Source organism: Cyprinodon tularosa, unplaced genomic scaffold (assembly GCF_016077235.1).
Source record: "Cyprinodon tularosa strain WSP-4 unplaced genomic scaffold, ASM1607723v1 ctg986, whole genome shotgun sequence".
Classification (NCBI taxonomy): domain Eukaryota; kingdom Metazoa; phylum Chordata; class Actinopteri; order Cyprinodontiformes; family Cyprinodontidae; genus Cyprinodon; species Cyprinodon tularosa.
The window spans coordinates 149,803-169,062 of record NW_024039769.1 but is presented as its reverse complement, the minus strand read 5'-3'; the positions used below and the strand labels follow the sequence as shown (position 1 = coordinate 169,062).

Sequence of the window (19,260 nt, the reverse complement as noted above, 5' to 3'; positions counted from 1 at the left end):
AAACATATTGGTGTGCAAAGCAAAGCAACAATCAGGAGAAGTCTAAGTGTGTAAATACTGAAAACCTTATATTTGCTTTGATCAGATTTATTCTGAAACGACATCCCAGCCATATTGGAAAAAACAAAACATTTAAAACTTTCACCAGTTCAAGCGACAAAACATTCAGTGAAGCTGAGCAGAGAGCTGTGATTTGCGGCCATCAGAAGCTGGAGCAGTGATGTGACAAATCCACCCATGAAAAGTGGGAACACCAGTCACCCAGTCAAAACTTGCAATCTGGACCTGACTAAACCTGCTTTGTTACGTTGAGATGATTAGACCGATTCATGTTTGTCTTTTCAATGAGCTTGATTCTCTGGAAAGTCGCTCTTGTTTATTGCTCTAAATGACAATGAAGCCCTCAGTCACACAGGTGCATAATAATTATCTAATCCAGCACTAAACCTCATGGGCGCCTATTTTTATTACTACAATAAACAGTAGTGTCCAAACAAAGCAGAGCAGAATGCAGCTGCGCCCTTAACAGAGAGCAAAACAGCGTGGCAGCAGAGCGTGAGGTCATTCTGGGACAAGTGCGTGGCGGAAACGTAGATTAATTACTCCTTTACCTCTGCAGGCTTATTCCAGATCGAATGCCGAGGTCAACTAGCTGTGAGAGTTCTTTAAAACAAAAACAAACACCAGTGATTGTTACTTCAATTACTGCCGCGGCAGGGTCAAAACAACGTGAGATCCTGGCTCTTCTTTTCTCCCTCCTCGACTTTAGCAAAACATTCTCTTGAGGGGCGACGGCTGAAAAGGCATGAGAAGCTTTCCGAGACCACAAACCACTTCATAGCATATTTAAAACTTCATCTGGATGTTGTAACGCTTAGCTAGGCTTTTTTTTTTTTTTTTTTGCTGCTCATGTTAGAAGTGAAAGAATGAGCAGAGATCAATAAGAGCTACCTTTGTTGGAGTGGCGCCTTTGTTTTCCCATAGACTCCTCTTGTTGGTGACATCAACGGGTTTCAGGTCCTGTCGGAGTCAATCAGAGAACAAAAGGCAGGGAACAGAGCCATTTATCAGTGGTGCTCAGCAACTGTAGATCTGCTTGATTTAGAGGAAGAAAAGTGGGAAAGTGAGGATGAAGGGAGAGTTTAAAGACTTTATTCTGTTCGGGGCAGGTGGAAAACAGCCCCCCTCATTCTTAACCCTAAAATAACTTACTTTAACATGATTTTAATCTATTTCTTGGCTTTTAAACAAACTAAGTTCACACCATATGAAAATGATTGTGTTTTCATGTCTAAACTTTGCCATGTTTGACTGAAGAATGGCTTTTAACTAGTAATGAGAAATATGTTTTAATGAAGGTTCTACGACAGCATAGTGCAATGTTTAAGATCAGATTTAACCAAACTGCTCAAAAATCAAGGTTTTATTTCCTCTGAGCTGCTCAAAGGTGGACATGATAGTTACTTTTTGGTTCTTTTGATACTTTAGATACATTATTTTATTTTTACATAGTGAGATCTGTTCGTCTACTTCATGTTGTCAGTCGGGTACGATTTAAATGCTTTTTTTTAATTAATTATGGCCTTAACCAACCATGAGTGTACATAGACTTATACTCTATTAAAACTTGATCACAGATAATTCATACCTGCACAGAAATGTTGACTTTTTATTGCTTAATACATGAAATAATCGTTTGCAATTGAAATTTTGTTTTTGCTTAGATTTACTCATCGGATATATTTTTTTTTTTTTTAAGATTAGATTAGATTAGATTAGATGAGCTTTATATACCCGTGAATTTCTTCACAGCGGAGAAATTCACTGGTCACATATTGGCATAGTACTTAAAGAAGGTGCAAACAAGGAGGAAAAGGTGCATCAGGAATAAAAAAAAAAATAAAAAAATAAAAAGACATTCTAAAGCTTACTATTATCTGCATAAAGCTTAAATAACTACTGAACTGTAATAAACTTTAAATATAACAAAGTGCGCCATGGTATTGTCATCAATCTCCATCTGCATGAGTTGAAATATATCTGTGGCCACCAGGTGGCGCCAAAGAAATGACAGCTGCACCAGAATCAGCGAGAAGGACCTCGCTGCAGCAAACAGAAAGGGGCGGGGACGGACCTTTCCGTCAGTCCCATACCTTATTTGGAAATGGGACTATTGCATTCCGGAAATGAAGGGGGCGCTATTTTCATAATCACTAGTATAAATGCCTTAAAGACGCGGGGTTAAGAGGAAAGGAAGAAGAAAGAAAGAAGTTTAAAAAGATTTTGCACTGGTGTTCGGCACACGATCCATAATGCAAAACCCACAAAATCAACAAAAGGTAATTTTACCTTCTTAAATTTTTTTTCACATAGTAAATTAATACGCTTTTCTAGATTCAGTTTTTTAAGAAAACCTTCAATTTGTCCTTTTTAAAAGGTCCAGAGAAGAACTACAAAAGGAGAGAAAGCGGAAAAAAGTTAATGAGAGGGCAAAATGTGAGGTAAGCTGTAGCTAAAATTCATCACTTTGTTGTTTTAAGTCATAGAATTTGTATTATGTCCATTCACAGTGTACTTTTGTTCTATGCTTATTTTTTTAAGTCTGAAAGAAAATCAGTATAGAAGAATTAAAAGGGTTGAAGCAGTTTTGATGTTATTTAGATTTGCATTCATCTTTCACTTAGAACATATCTGTATTTTTACAGACTCTGTGTGCTGATGACCACACCTATGCCAAAGGAGCCGAGGCACAAATCAAGGTTCATTTTTAAATTTACACATAACTAGTAATTTTGATTTGTGTATCTTTATGTGCAAATGAGACTAAAACCCTAAATGATTTTTTTTTTTTTTTTTTTTTTTATAAAAATTCATTATTTGGACAACTTTTTTTTTATATCATTAGAGATGAAAGGATAAGATACTGAGAGATATAAAGTATTAATTATTGTTTAATGCTCTTCACCATGCAGGTAGAAAGGATACCGCCAATCTTACAGGTAAGATTCATTCATAATCATATGTATCATCCATTCTTCCTGTATTACAGTCTTGCAATGCACCTGTTTTTTATTTTGTTTGTTTTTTTATTTTTTTATTTTCAGATGCGGAGGAGAGGAGAGTACCCTCGTTACTACTGTGATGGCATACCTGGACTTTGCCCTGAGTGCCAACATTGAATTCAAAGAAAATATAAGTCGCTTTCCACAATCTCACATATTGTTAGTTTTTTTTGTGACATGCCATTTGAAATCGTTTCTGATAAAGAATATTTACCTTTTGACTTGTGCAGTCCTCCTTTTTCATAATGTGTTCTTTCAATATTATTTACATTTTTGAAAGTTCCTTTTGTTGTAGCTCAGTTGATTTACATCATTTAGTTTTCATAGAAATGGTGTTGTTTCCACAAAGTTACATTGTGGCTGTAATTTGTTGGAGAGACAGTAGAACCAATAAAGTAGTTGTAAATATATTGTAACAGCGTTGTTTAACAATTGGAAAATTTTAAATGCAAGCAAAGCTAATAACTTGCAATATACAATGTTTCCTATACATTTTTGAACAATGACTGGAATCAATACAAATTTTCTTTACAAACCTGACATACAGACAAGTTGTTTATGTTTTAACAGTTAGAATCAACTTGTTTTATGTAATAAAAAATAAGTTGCAGAAACATATTGTTCAGATACAAACATAAGATTAAACGAGCAAAGCGAAGGTGTAATCAGGGTGGAGGTGATGGAAGCTCAGGTGAGGAGCAGTTGCACACATCAAGCTGGACTTTATGAAGGGTGAAGGACTTGCGACCGGCGCCGTTAGGCTGGGAGGGAGGCACCTGAGCAGGTGATTGGCTGAGCAGGTGAGATGAAGACAGACTTTATTCAAAAAGGTTTTCATGTAGAAAAAAATATCATTCTCTCTGGTGGTTACCAGTACAGTGTCTACTGCCGGGATCAGAAAGTTGAAGATTATTGTCAAATGAACTTTCTAAAACCTACTTTCTGTGCGAGTCTTTCCAGGTTGAGGCTACATTTAAGGTTTTAATTAATCACTTTGGGTTTTGCTACAATTGGATATTCATGTTTTTGGAGTGCAGTTCATGAATTTATTGCAATTGATAAAATTAATATGGTATTTCTAAATGGAATAGTGGGACACCAGTCAGTTTACTAGTTGAGCTGGAGTCCTTATAGGAGATAATAATTGAGCCAGGTCACCTGCAACCAAGTATATTCTAGTTACCGAATGGCACTTGTTAAAAGTTCAAAAGTCCTTTGGTTTGTTTGTAAATTATATTCACAATGAGAATAATAAGAAAAAATATTTGGCAAATAAACAACAAAAGTGCACCGTGAATGGACGTACTAAGTTGGCCAAAATTGTCGACTAAATGTTTTACAGACCAAACCTCTTTTCCATCTAGTTCTTATTAAATAAGCCAAAGGCTATTATATTTTAGATTTTAACTTATTTATTTTAAGAGTACCGTTCACAACATCAAAATATATTATTTGAACTTCAGCACCAGCATGTATTTGTTTACAGGTGCTGGTCATAAAATTAGAATATCATGAAAAAGTAGATTGATTTCAGTAATTCCATTTAAAAAGTGAAACTTGTATATTATATTCATACATTACATACAAACTCATATATTTCAGATGTTTATTTTGTTTAATTTTGATGATTACAAATGACAACAAATGAAAATCTCAAATTCATCATATCAGAAAATTAGAATATTACTGAAGACCAATAAAAACAAAGGATTTATAGAAATGTTGGCCAACTGAAAAGTATGAACATGAAAAGTATGAGCATGTACAGCACTCAGTATTTAGTTGGGCCTCCTTTGGCCTGTATTACTGCAGCAATGCGGCGTGGCATGGAGTCGATCAGTCTGTGGCACTGCTCAGGTGTTATGATAGCCCAGGTTGCTCTAATAGTGGCTTTTAGCTCTTCTGAATTGTTGGGTCTGGTGTATTGCATCTTCTTCTTCACAATACCCCATAGATTTTCTATGGGGTTAAGGTCAGGAGAGTTTGCTGGCCAATTAAGAACAGGGATACCATGGTCCTTCAACCAGGTACTGGTAGCTTTGGCACTGTGTGCAGGTGCCAAGTCCTGTTGGAAAATGAAATCTGCATCTCCAAAAAGTTGGTCAGCTGCAGGAAGCATGAAGTGCTCTAAAACTTCCTGGTATGTGGCTGCGTTGACCCTGGACCTCAGAAAACACAATGGACCAACACCAGCAGATGACATGGCACCCCAAACCATCACTGACTGTGGAAACTTTACACTGGACTTCAAGCAACGTGGATGAAGTGCCTCTCTTCTTTTCCTCCAGACTCTGGGACCTTGATTTCCAAAGGAAATGCAAAATTTACTTTCATCAGAGAACATGACTTTGGACCACTCACCAGCAGTCCAGTCCTGTTTCTCTTTAGCCCAGGCAAGACGCTTCTGACGCTGTCTGTGGTTCAAGAGTGGCTTGACACAAGGAATGCGACAGCAGAAACCCATGTCTTTCATACGTCTGTGTGTGGTGGTTCTTGAAGCACTCACTCCAGCTGCAGTCCACTCTTTGTGAATCTCCCCCACATTTTTGAATGGGTTTTGTTTCACAATCCTCTCCAGGGTGCGGTTATCTCTCTTGCTTGTACACTTTTTTCGACCACATCTTTTCCTTCCCTTCGCCTCTCTATTAATGTGCTTGGACACTGAGCTCTGTGAACAGCCAGCCTCTTTAGCGATGACCTTTTGTGTCTTGCCCTCCTTGTGCAAGGTGTCGATGGTCGTCTTTTGGACAACTGTCAAGTCAGCAGTCTTCCCCATGATTGTGTAGCCTATAGAACTAGACTGAAAGACCATTTAAAGGCTTTTGCAGGTGGTTTGAGTTAATTAGCTGATTAGAGTGTGGCACCAGGGGCCATCAATTTTGAACCTTTTCACAATATTCTAATTTTCTGATATGATGAATTTGAGATTTTCATTTGTTGTCATTTGTAATCATCAAAATTAAACAAAATAAACATCTGAAATATATGAGTTTGTATGTAATGTATGAATATAATATACAAGTTTCACTTTTTAAATGGAATTACTGAAATCAATCTACTTTTTCATGATATTCTAATTTTATGACCAGCACCTGTATATCTGTTTTCTTAATCAGCGATGGACTGGGGATCTGTCCAGGGTCAGCAGCCTTCATGACCCCACTTGAGGATAATTCATAAAAATTAATGGATGGATAAATGTGCTCTTAATGTAATGTACATTTGTCTCCAAAATATTGATTTTATTTTATTTTTTATGACTTTTGTTAGAGATATATAGGGTGTAAGGATAGATAAATACATCTCCATAATGATTCCTTATTGTTGCTTATTTTAGATTGTTTGTTACTAAGATAATTTTAAATAAAGATTTCAAAATAAAAAAGGGACATACCACGTGACAGACATGCCCCGTGACTTATCACGTTTTGTAGCCTTTTCTTTACTGTTTAATTAGTATTTTTAATGTTGAAAGTGTTCTTGGGTGTTTTGAAAGGCGTTGTCAAATAAAATACGTTATTATTATTATAATTATTATGAAACGGTCGGTACAGAAAATAGTGTCACTAGCGCCCCCGTCAGTTCCGGAATGAAATGGTCCCATTTCCATATAAGGTATGAGACTGACAGTGGTCCGTCCCCGCCCCTTTCTGTTTGCTGCAGCGAAGTGTACTTCGAATCAGCTCCCTGCAGCTTTTTAAACCTGCCCTGCAGTAATGAAGCAGGGCTGAGGTCACAGGCAGAGCTTTGTCTCTATTGATTGCAGCTCTCTTGTGAAACTCAACCAGTTTAAAAGTGAATAGAATTCTGACTGAAATCCTCCATAAACACGTTTTTTTTTTTTTAAAGATGTTAATAATTTCTGTCTTTTTTTCTTGACTTCAAACCCATAACTGAAGCCATGAAACTACAGGAATCCCTCCTTAGTGAATGAGCATTTTTTATTTTTTTGTATCGTAGTCTACAGCAGGCATGGTTGGGATATATTTCTTTTTTTTTTCTACAGCAGGAGGTCTTATGAGTGTTTCCGCTTGTACAGAGGTGTATAAATTTGCTGGTTTATGGACCTCTGAATACGCCTCAGAGCTGTGCTTTATAAGCAGAGTATTTCCTGGCAGCGACCTACCGTTGGCCTTCCTCCTGACGTCTTGCTGCTCTCTGGGGTTTTATTCAGCCAGTCGTTGATGCGGCCCGCCACGCCCGTCTTTATCACAGCTGCTTCCTGTTTGGAACAGGTTTAAGAATCAGCCAAGCTGGAAATCACCAGTCATTCAACAGCTCTCACACTCAGACTTTTTCATATTTTGTCCGACCGATATAAAGTAACACACATGTGGCACACAAATATATGAAGCCCCATCTACTCTGATTACCCTAAATAAAATGCAGCTAGTTGGCTTTTAAGTAAACTATTTAAGTATTAAGTATTTAAAATATGTACTTTATAAGGGGAAAAAAAAACATAGAACTGCAGATTCCAACTCCACCCACTGGATTAGTGTCCATCTCACTCTTTGTGTGGGAGAAAAACTTTAGTTGTGAAAACTAAATATGGGATTTTTAGCAATATGCAACAAATCTGTCACTGCAAAGCTACACTTTTTAAGTTTGTCCCTACAAAACTCTCTGATTTTCAGGCAACGTTTGTAATATGCACAGAAATTCACAGTTTACATGAACTCTGCATGCAAACATTTCACATTTCCTGCATTTTTCTTCTCCCATGGTGTTCAAGAGTGAGAAGCTATGTTGCCTTTTAGGCCTTGGAAGGACAAAGGAAAAGGAGGCACACCTGTCAGAGAGTGAAATGATACTAAAGACGCAGAGCAGTGTGGCACAGCTAGCCAACGGCTGGCCACGTATGAAACAGTTTGATGTAAAGATCTTTTTTAAAATCATTTAAAAAAATGTTTTTTATTTAAATCATTTTTTTTAATCATTGCATTTGTGCTACACTGCAGCACCGTCTTGTTTCTTTGTGTTAATGAGGAAAAATTACATTTCCACTACATTTCAGTGAGATGTAACTGCTACAATCAGACAGAAGAACTAAAGACATAATAGTAATAAAAAAAAAACTCCCTGGAGTTTCTGTAGCTGCAGTATTGTTCTCAGCTTGCAATTTGACATGCTACAGTGTCACACAAAACAGCAAACATCATAACTACAAGTGAGTGAGAATTTTGTTCTCAAAAAAGGAATAAAATCATCTGTTTGGAACTGCAGGGCTAAAGTTCTGTGGTAGTTGCAGATTTCCAGCATGCGGTAACTGCGGTTGTATTAGAAAAAAATAGGGTTGTGTATTGAAATGCACATGTTAAAACGGTTAGAAAAGGTTCCCGGTCCAAGCTAGCTGTTAACAGAAGCAAGGCTGCAAATAGCGCGGCGTGGATGTGATGTGCCCCAGCCCACTCTTCGGGTTTTGGGATAAGCAGAAACTGCAGGTACAGGATTTATTTTTTCACTCTAAGCACTGAAACTGGTCTGGGTTTGTTGTGACAGATATGGAGCCTTAGAACCCCACGCTTCAACATTAGTCTCGAGTGGAGGTCTTCAACAGGGGGTCCGCGACCCCTAGGGGGTTTACGGAGGTATTGCACGGGGGTCATATTTCCACTGATCTTTAAATACACATTAACATGAATTCAACACACTGTAGTAAACAGATAAATGGAGAAGATGTCTTTCAGTCATCAATGCACAGATTCAGTGACACACAGAAGCTCTTTCAAGCTGGGCACCGTTTCATTCACAACACCTGTCCCATCAACCAGGAATCAGAATCAGAAATACTTTAATAATCCCAGGGAGAAATTAGTTTCATTACATGACTCCATCTGTAATAAAGGGATTATAGGACCAGTTTGATATAACACATACAATATATATAATTAGGGGGTCCCCGCTCCATCTCGCCATCAGTTTGGGGGTCCTTAGCCTGGAAAACATTGAAGGCTAGAGGCTACTCTTTTCAAGGCAGCAGCACCACTTACCTTTTTCAACACCGAAAAGAGAAGCATCCAGCCGAATATGAAAAATGCCAGTTTCTCCAGGGCGAACAAACCCACACTAACCAAAATACCCACAGCAAAGGAACGGCTAACTGTAGCAGAATCCTTTGAGCAAAGCACCGCATATGACAGGAAAGGAGCAGTGTCGCTTTGCACATAGCCAAAGACATGGTGCCCCATTTGTACCTATTGCTTTCCTTTATAATTAGGGAAAAAAAATATTGAATCAAAAAAAATCAACAAAAAAAAATATGTGATTTTATTTTTTGGCCATATGGCCCAGCCGTAACTCTTTCCCGTTTCTACTTTATGGTGATCTAGTTTATACAACACCCAGTAGCATAAATGAAGGTTAGAGACAGTGAAAGAGTGAAAAATCTCCAGGTGGATCCTAAAAGTTTTATTAAATTCCTTTTCTTTACCTTAAAAGTGCTTCCGCCACTTCCGGGCGAGCTAAACACGTTGCCTTTCTCCCACATGCTCTTAATGTTTCGCACATCAGTGACCATGGGAAGGTCCAAAACGGTGGAGCGAGGGGATCTGGATTCCTTGTTCTCTCGCTGGGAAGAGAGAACAGCAGTAATTATGGCTCAGACATATCATACCAAAAAATACATTTTTTTTTTTATAATGAGGTGATAGACGGTTTGAAAACCAAAAAAAGAACTGACCTGAGCAGCTGAGGTGTACTGCTCCAGCCTGTTGTCTATCTTGGACACCACAGGAGAATGAGAGGCCTTCACAGTGCTGCAGAAACGAGCAACATTCATATAGTCATATGTTACACCTCCATTTTTAAGCTAATTTTATGGACATAGAAAGATAAAATGAATAAAGTCAGAGGTAATTATTTAAATGATAACTTTATGAAGGAGAAACCAACCTTTTGTTAAAAAAAGCTCTGATCTACGAGCATATCATTTACATGAGAGTCTAAGGCCCATTCACTGCCAGACAGATAAACTAATGCCACAATTTTGGTGAAAAAAAAAAAACAAACAAAAAAGTCCAGATGAAAGCTTCAAAAAGAACATTAAACTGACAGTAAAACATGGCGGCGGTAGAATTGTGGGATGTGGCTGCTGCAGGACAGCCTGTTATACTGTATATATCTTTTGATACCACCATTTAGCCGAAAAAGGAAGTCAGGTCACACATTTGTGACCTTATGCTGAAGGAAACCGATCCAAAGCACAGCAGGAAGGATGAGTAGAAAAAAAGGGATTTTAAATGGCTGCAAACATGATGCATTTATTAAAAGAAAAAAAAAAAGAAAAAAAAAACGGAATTTGGCTGAATTACACCAATTATCAAAGGCAACTAAAATTCGACCCAGCAGTGTTGTGGCACAAGCAAAGGATGGTTTGAGAAGCTTTCTTTCCCTCTTAAATGAAATCATTTGAAATATTTCTTGAATACAGAAAAGCACAAACAATAAGAAATCAAAATGTGCATATATAACAGTCTCTTAATCAGTAAATTAGTAGGATTGACATAAGTTTGGCTTATCAGACCAAAAACAGAGTTGTACCTTTTCTGTGCAGACTTGTTCAGGAATTCTGCTCTTTCTCCAATCTGGAAAGCAAATATTCAAACAAGTTAGATATTGCCTTCATATCTATTTTAGACATCTAAACTCACTTCATTAAGATGATATATTTTCACACTTGTGAAGACGAAGCTCAGCATGTGGACAAATCACTCCACCTACAGGGATTTGATGAAACCTTACTTTTAACCTTTTTGTTCTTTTTTTTTAACAGCCAATATCTAATTTTATCTCGTTTTCTTGAACTGCTCAATAGCTTAGATGATGCTCATCAAAAATGTCCCTCATTGTTCCCTCTGGGTGCAAAAGCGGCTCTCCAAATAAGCATATGCATGCAGAAAAACAAGCCAAACAGAGCAGGCTCTTTCCTTTCCCTGCAGTAAGACTGTGGGAATGTCAGAGGATTGTTTATGATATACACGGCATGAAAACTTTGAGAGGGGGCAGCATTCCTCAGTCACAACGTTCTCTGGATGGACAAAAGACAAATGCTAAGAAAAGGCTTTCTTTCCTCCCTTCGTTTTTTTTTTCCTTTATGAAAACAGACCTTTTGCTTGAGCTGCTACTGAGCGTTCAAGTTCCAAAAATAGACTCCTGGCAGGAAATTCCCCATTCTCAGACGCGTTTTTAAAGAGCTGCATCCATCCGAACGCAGTTGCAGTAATCCTGTTAACCCTAATCGCTTTCCTGCACATCCCTGCAGCCCGTCCTTCATTTGGCCTGCTTTGCGTCTCTGCTTTATCTACAACATAAACCAGGGTTATGCTGGTTGACGTCTGATAATGTGAAGGCGAGCACTTGGAGCTGTAGGTTACACCCCGAGGTTTTTCCAAGTACTGAGGCATTATCATCCATTACTTTAATATAAAAAGGATTCTTAAACTTTGCTTTCAATCTGGTACAAGTCAGAGAAATAAGGGAAATATATATTCTCAATTCCATGCATGTATTTTTAAAATCTGAAATAGGCTTTTGACAGGTCTCACTGAGGCATGAAATTCACTCAGCAAATAAATTGAGCAGATAATTGCTCAATTTCTGGATGGAATACTAAACAAAACAAAAAAAGCGGATATATCCAAACAATTTTTACACGGTACAACAGCAGGATGATGAAACAGATTCAGCTCTTTTTTAATACAGGGCCTCTATTTATAAGAACAGAACGCACAAAGGAGGGAGAAATATTGCATCACAAAGGAAAAAGCTGGATTTTGTCGACCTTTACACATTCCTGTTGTAAATAACAATAAAAACATCATGTTTTGTCTTTAGCCAAGTTTTCCTACAAACCCCAACAGTTTCTTAGCTTAGCTAATAGCTTCTCTTTTTTTAACCATTGGTCCTTATTTAAAAAGATAGATTATAACTAATTAGATGTACTAAATTCCATTTACTAGAGAGCATTTTTTAAAATACTTTACATAAGGTTTCATACTAATCTACTCATTGTGATAAAAAAAAAATGCTTGTTTTTTAATAAAAAAAACACATTCACAGTTTACATTTGAGTAAGAGTTTATATCTGTATTCAAGCTTCGCTAGTTTAATTTTATTTTCCATCTGCTGAATCATTCCAAGGTTACGTGAAAATACAGCAAATAAAATATGGAAATAAATTACACTATTCTAACCTATACACATTATATAATGTAAGTGTTCATTTGATAAGTTTTATAACAAAAGATATATTTAATAGTTTGAAAAGTTTTCATCCAACCTAAAATTGCACGTATGTTTTTAGCTTGATTGTTGAAAATATGTTTTAGAGATGAGCAGCAATCGCTCAGTATCTGAGCATCTTTTTCATCAAATACTTAGACTCTTTTCCAGTTATTTCTATGGTGAGTAAAAATACAATGAAGAAGGGCTACTTTTGACTACAATTTGGGGCTTCCTAATGCCATGTGCTGATATTTATCGGATACGAAAATACCACATCTTCTGAATAAAAAAATAAAAAAAACACTTGTTTAAAATTGAATATTTGCCAAAGTATTATCTAATTTAAAATAGGCCAAATGACAAGTTAAACTTTGTTTTTACTCAACATGTTAAACAGAGTTTAAATATTTCCATCGTTGCAAAGCTTCTGATGTTGCAGAACTACAGGCCTATTTCGAACCTCCCCTTCATCAGTAAGATTATTTATAATCTTTCGTAGTTAAATGACTTCCTAACAATGACCAGCTGCTTCAATGTCTTCCAGTCAGGCTTCCGTGTTAAGCACAGGACAGAGACTGCCTTTATTAAGCTATTTAATGACTTCTGTATAAATGTAGCCATTTGAAGTACCACATTGATGCTATTGGACATAGCATCACTCTATACTATTGATCACTCAATTTTATTAGAGCACCTAGAAAGCCGGGTTGGCCTTTCTGTTATAGCAATCAAGTCCTTTTTTGTGTCAGTTGGTTATTTTATATCAGAGAACACAAAAATCATGTGGCGTCTATCTTAGGGCCCCTACTACTTGTTTTTCTACAAACTCTGTCCAACTCAGATTTTATACCAACAACAACATAAATGATCATAAATATGCAGACGAAAGCCGTAAATTATGTCACCAGGTGACTATAAATTCATTCAAGCTCTGTGTAATGCACAGAAGACACATGGATGTGCCAACAGTTTCTATTGCTGTGCCCAAACAAAACTAAAATAATAGTTTTTAGACAAAGGGAAAGGTTTTTAAAAGTTTGCAAACAGCTTCAATCAGGCTCTAAATCTAGGTGTAGTGTGGACTCCAACCTGAAGATTCAGAGGCTCATAAAGACAGCAACAAAATAAAACTTCTATCACCTTAACATCTCCACGATTAAGACTAATGTCACAGGATTTGGAAACACTAATACATGTTTTAGTAGAATTGATAACAGCCGCAATGTCTTCACATGTCTGCCAATGTAGTTGTTTAGTCAGCTGCAAATGATTCAGAATGCTGCTGCTGAAGTCCTCACCGACATGAAGAAAGTAGAGCACATCACCCCAGTGCTAAAGTCCTATGCAGGCTTTCGGTATCTCAGACAATCGACTTTAAAATACTTCTGTTGGTCTACCAATCACTGAACGTGGACCAACAGAAGCGCATTACAGACTTGTTGTCAGTGTATCAACTGCCCAGACCTCCCAGTTGTTCTCGCTTAATTCTACTCTGCAAACAACCAAACCAGAACCAAATCTAATCTGGAACAAACTCCCAGAATATTTAATTAGTGCAGAAGCCTTAAATGGTTTTAAATCCAGATTAAAAATCGATTTGTGTAGAGTGGCCTTTAACTGTGCTATCTGAACATTTTAATTAGCTTGAAGCCAAACTTTCATTCATTCTCTTCACAGTTTTATCATTTCTAATTGATCTTGCAATTTACTATTTCTTGGGTGTTTTCCTATTCTGTACACCACTTTGGGTTATCTTGCTACTCAAACATATATATAAACTTGCCTTGCTAAGTAATTAAGCTAACCATAGCCGGCTAGTCAAACGGTACTACTTATGTTAGCCAGTTGGCTAGTTAGCTAACCTGCTGGCTAGCTAGCTCAAGATTAAAATAAGTATTTGAAGGGAGTTGCATGTTTTAGATGTATTTTTTGAGAAGACATTCATATCCCTATTTATTGAAGCCTGAGGGACAATATTCTGGTAACCATTTTAAAAACATATCTCTAAATCATTAAAAAATGTTCCCCGTCTCTTGGATTACATTAAAATTCATTTCTGTACCTCTTCAGGGACAACAAGCTGCATCACAATTAATGTCAAATTTCGAAAGAAGAAGAACTAAGTGTGACTAATGGTGTGTTTGAATTTTAAACGGCTGTCATATTTTACTACTTCTCATTTAAAGTTTGAATTTTGATTGAAAAGTTGCTACTAAGCCAACAGATGTGGTGAATACATCCTTAAAAAGGCAAGCACAGAAAGCTATCTGCAAAACTGAAACTTACTAATGATGCCCTACATGAAAGAGCTTCCATGTACATTGACCAAACTTCAGTGGATTTTTAAATTCTTGAAAGCCAGAAACCCAAAAAAAACAACACAAAAGTCAAAAAATAAAATAAAAAAATAAAACACACCACTTCAAAATCCTTTATTGACAATATTTCTATTACATGCAGACACACATGCATGGAAAAAACCAACACGCATGCAAAACCGTACCTACAGTGAACATGATGACAAAGTAAGGCTGTGTCTGTAAGGTGGAGAAGTGATATTAATTTACAATCCCATCTTTAGTCAGCAACACCAAGGACTCTGGTGTGGTCAGAGCTCACCATCAGAGCCACTACTTAGTCGGGGGTCTCTCTAGACCAGCACCATATTACAACTAAATGTCCCTAATTAGATTTTCTCCACTGGCTGAAAATCCCCCTCGATTCTGGCCATGCGGGGGTTGACTTTTGAAAACACTGGAGACATTTATTCACATTTAAGTTAATTAAACCTTCCTCAGCTGTGACAGTTTTATGAAGAAGCAGGGGAGGTGAGACACAGGATGGTGATTCTTTTTTAAGCGAGTAGATGTGTGACAAACAGGATATCTACAGAACTTTTAAAAGTCACTGAGCCTTCCTGTTTTTGTGTCATGTGTAATCTTAGTTTGATAGCTCTTTATAATATGGAGCTAGAGTAGGTGAGAGGTTCCTGTTTTCTTTAATTTGGGTGCTAAGAAAGCTTTGCTGCACTGCCAGATTAAAAAACTTTTAGGTGTACAGGCGCACATCTTGGGCAATGAAGTGCTACTCACTGCTGGTCAACTGGCTGAAAAAAAGCCCAGTACAATTTTATCCCACTTACAAGAAAGACAGGTTCAAGCCCTGGCTCAGGCTGTCAGTGTCGTCGTGTCCCTGCGCAAGAGACTCCACCCGTACCGCCTACTGATGGCGTTGGTAGGGACTGGTGGCGCCAGTGTACGGCAGTCTTACGTTTTTTCAGTGAGCCCCAGGGCAGCTATGGTTACAGTGTAGCTTGCCACCATCAGTGTGTGTGTGTGTGTGTGTAAATGACTGAATGTAGTATGAAGTGCTTCTCTGAATTGAAAACGTCAGAAAACTTAAAGTACAGGCGCATTTACCATTTAAGTACAGATCTAAAATTTAATTTAGAAATGATTTCTTTAGAATTTGCTCAAGTCATTATATGAGAATTATAATAAAACTGTCTCAGTATTAAAGTGATCAGCATGTTGTTTATTTTAGCTGCACTAATAAAAAATTCAAAATGCTGTCCGATCTTTTTTGCTGGTCATAATACTGTAAGAACGGCTCATTACAGAACATGTTTAGTTTCTACCCATTTCATAAATTTATTTATTATTATTTTGCAAATGAATCTGTCAATTATTCTTCGGATAGCAAAAGGTTTCTTAAAGTAGACTTTTTGTGAAATTAAACCAGGTGAAACTAAAACTTTTCCAGACGATTGTCAGATGAGAAGGATTTTTTATCTTACATGGAAAATGTTTACTTTTTTTTTTTTTTACAATTTTGGTCAGTTAAAGGCACATTTTAGAGTCTGTACACCCCGGTTGACCATCAATCGATTACTAAGTTAGTTGACGATTATTTCAATAATTAATTAATCGGATTATTTGTTTCAGCCCTAGTTTACATCCACTGAGAAGTCATCCGTTTCTCCTTCAATGTGGCCACAACAACTTCGTCAAAAAATGTATCAGGTTTTAGCTCTGCTTGGCTACTAAATAAGATGTTTTATTGTTCAGGGTGTAAATAAATATTAGTCCATGCTCATGCTGAATTAACTGAGAAAACCAATGCATTTTTACTCCAGATCAACACACCATGAGAACCTGGTGGGGTCCATTCCTAATAGAAACAGCTGTAGAAGCCACAGAGTTTTAGGTTTAAGGATACATTACATCTTCTTATCTAGTTTGTTTAGATTGGCTTCAGAACCTTATGGTGTTTGCAGGATAGATATTTAGGACTTTTTGGGCTAGATGAGCCGTTGAGGAAAGGAAGAATGGGGAGGAATCAAAATATAAAGAGAATGCTTAATAGGAGCTTGAGAGATTGAGCTTACCTTCAGAGAAGAGCCTCGAGGACTGACACACTTGAATGGTTTCTCCTCGCCGTCCACGGGATCGTCCACCTTCTGTCTCTTCTCAGCGGCCTCAGCCCTTCTCCTCTCAATCTCCTCTTTCATCTTCCTCTTCTCCTCCTAAGGCAGACAAGAGAAGGCAAAACTAATCAGTTTTACACCTTTGAATATTCATTTTGTTGTTGCAAGACATTGCTGAACCCGTAATCTGCTCATTAAACCTTATTTAACGTGCATATTTATACAGATTGGTTCCATTTCTGACTTTTCTGATTGTTTAAATGTTTTAGACATAACCAACATAATCAAAAATGAACAAAAGTGGCTCTAAAGGGAGGAGTTGTTATATTAAAGAAGAGAAGCTGAAAATAAATGTGAAAATAGAGAGAAAAACATCAATTTCTCTAAGAAGGGTTACCAAGTCAATTTTAAGGGGACTCCACAGAACCACAGTGCTAGTCATTACTCACAAATGGAGAAATGATGGAGCTGTGTTGAACCTTCCCATAAGAGGTCGTCCTACCAAAGGTCGTCTATGAGCCAATCAAAGACTCACCCAGAAGGTCACAAAACAACCCAGAAGGACGCATAAAGCCCTGCAGAATAGCTCACCTCGATTAAGGTCAGTCTGCAACAATAAGAGAGTTTAAAGGCCCAATCCACTGCTGACTGAAGAGAACACAAAGACCCAAAAAAACATGGTGATCCCCAAGACTTTTAGGAAAATTTTAGAAAACGAAAACTTTAGGAAGGTGTTAGCCCATTTACATCGCATTTAAAAATAACACTGATTCAGATTGAGAGTTAGTCTGGTGGATAAATTTTTTTTTTTTTATTATTATTACCTCATAAACACTCACCGTTCCCTTTATTAGGTACAACTGTCCAACTGTTCGTTAACATAAATTTCTAATCAGCCAATCACATGACAGCAGCTTAAAGCATTAAGGCATCTAGCTGTGGTCAAGACAAGCGCTGCAGCTCAAACTGAGCATCAGAATGGGAGAGAAGGGGGATTTAAGTGACTTTAATGGTTGGAGTATTTCAGAAACTGCTGATCACGCCCAACCATTTCTAGGGTTTAGAGAAAATGGTCCAAAAAAAGGGAAAACAACCATTGAGCGGCGGTTCTATGGGTACAAATGCCTCGTCGATGCCAGAGGTCAGAGGAGATTGGCCAGACTGGTTGAAAGGCAGCAGTAACTCCAATAATCATCTCTGAACGCACAGCATGCCGAACCTTGAGGCAGATGGGCCACAGTAGTAAAAGGCCACACCGGGTGCCAGTCCTGTCAGCAAAGAACAGAGATTGAGGCTACAACTCAGACAGGTTCACCTAATTGCGCCTTAGAAAATTGGGAAAATGTTGCCTGGTTGAGGTGAGTCTCAATTTCTACTGCTACATTGGAATAGTAGGGTCAAAACAGCATGAAAAACATATTTTTATTTATTTCTAATAGTTTGGGGGATGTGTTATGAGTGTGTTTGTAGGCTATATATGTGCTTTTAGCTGGGATTTATTGTTTCAAATGGCAGCTATTACTATGCACTGACAAATGTCCCCTAGGGGACAATAAAATATATTCTATCCTTCTCATTGAAGCATCCATCCAGACTTGTATCAACAGTTCGGGCTGATGGTGATGTGTAATGGTGTGGGGGATATTTTCTTGGCATACTTGATACAATTAGTACCAGCTGAGTTAACGCCACAGCCTAGCCGAGAATTGTTGCTCACAATGTCCATCTATTTATGAACCCAAAGTACCCATCTCATGTACCCATGACATCATTCATCTTAGACTGGTTTCATGACCATGACAATGGCTAAGTTCACGCTGCAGGCCTTGATGCTCAATTCCGATTTTTTTGCGAAATCCGATTTTTTTTACGTTGCCATTCAAATTTCCAAATATATGCGACTTGTATGTGATCTCCTGTGTGAACTGCAGTCATACAATGCAAGTGTCCCACATGCGCTGTAGAGGACGCAATGACGTCACAGGCCAGCGTGATCTTTTTTTCCGGAAGTAAACATGGATGGTAGTGCCGGCGCGCATCTAGAGGTCTTTTCCAATCATAAAAACACATTCTTTTCAATATAGTTAAACATAAATACTGCTCTCCGAATCATCATCTCTCATGGTTGTTGTTTTTCTTGCCGTTTCTGCGTAGCAACACGCATAATAGTGACCTTTGTCGGGTATTAATGACTTTCAGGTCGGATGAATGCGACCTGGCTGTTCAGACACAGGTCGCATTTGAAAAGATCAGATTCGTATCGGATTCAGGACCATACAACCAAGTGGCCTGGGTCAGATTGGAAAAAATAGGATCTGTGTTGTTCAGACAGCCATGAAAAGATCAGATTCAGGTCGCATATGGCCAAAAAAATCGGATTTGGGTCACTTCAGGCTGCAGTGTGAACGTAGCCAATGAGTTCACTGTATTCAAAAGGCCTCCAAGGTTACCAGATATTAATCCAACAGAGCACCTTTGGAATGTGGTAGGCTTGGAGATTATCATGGATGTGCAGCATCTACATGATGCTTTCACTTAAATATGGAC

General features: G+C 37.7%; 1 protein-coding gene and 1 long non-coding RNA gene across 5 annotated transcripts in view; one reads left to right on the top strand and one right to left on the bottom strand.

The window, feature by feature from the left end:
* Window positions 1–19,260, bottom strand: part of cald1a (caldesmon 1a) — an 89,259-nt gene that overhangs the window by 4,141 nt on the left and 65,858 nt on the right. For 3 of the 4 annotated variants that reach the window (XM_038275977.1, XM_038275979.1, XM_038275978.1), the window contains 6 exons: window positions 16,675–16,812; window positions 10,605–10,648; window positions 9,745–9,820; window positions 9,496–9,633; window positions 7,189–7,284; window positions 952–1,020 (listed from right to left, as the gene is read on the bottom strand). In XM_038275977.1, coding sequence (XP_038131905.1) covers window positions 952–1,020; window positions 7,189–7,284; window positions 9,496–9,633; window positions 9,745–9,820; window positions 10,605–10,648; window positions 16,675–16,812 — 561 coding nt within the window. Of the gene's footprint in view, window positions 1–611; window positions 664–951; window positions 1,021–7,188; window positions 7,285–9,495; window positions 9,634–9,744; window positions 9,821–10,604; window positions 10,649–16,674; window positions 16,813–19,260 lie in introns of all 4 variants that reach the window. The other variant, XR_005279888.1, reaches the window with a different exon arrangement.
* Window positions 2,097–2,746, top strand: LOC119777176. Its single transcript, XR_005279889.1, has 3 exons — window positions 2,097–2,339; window positions 2,438–2,501; window positions 2,706–2,746. It is a non-coding gene; the product is annotated as an uncharacterized LOC119777176 (long non-coding RNA).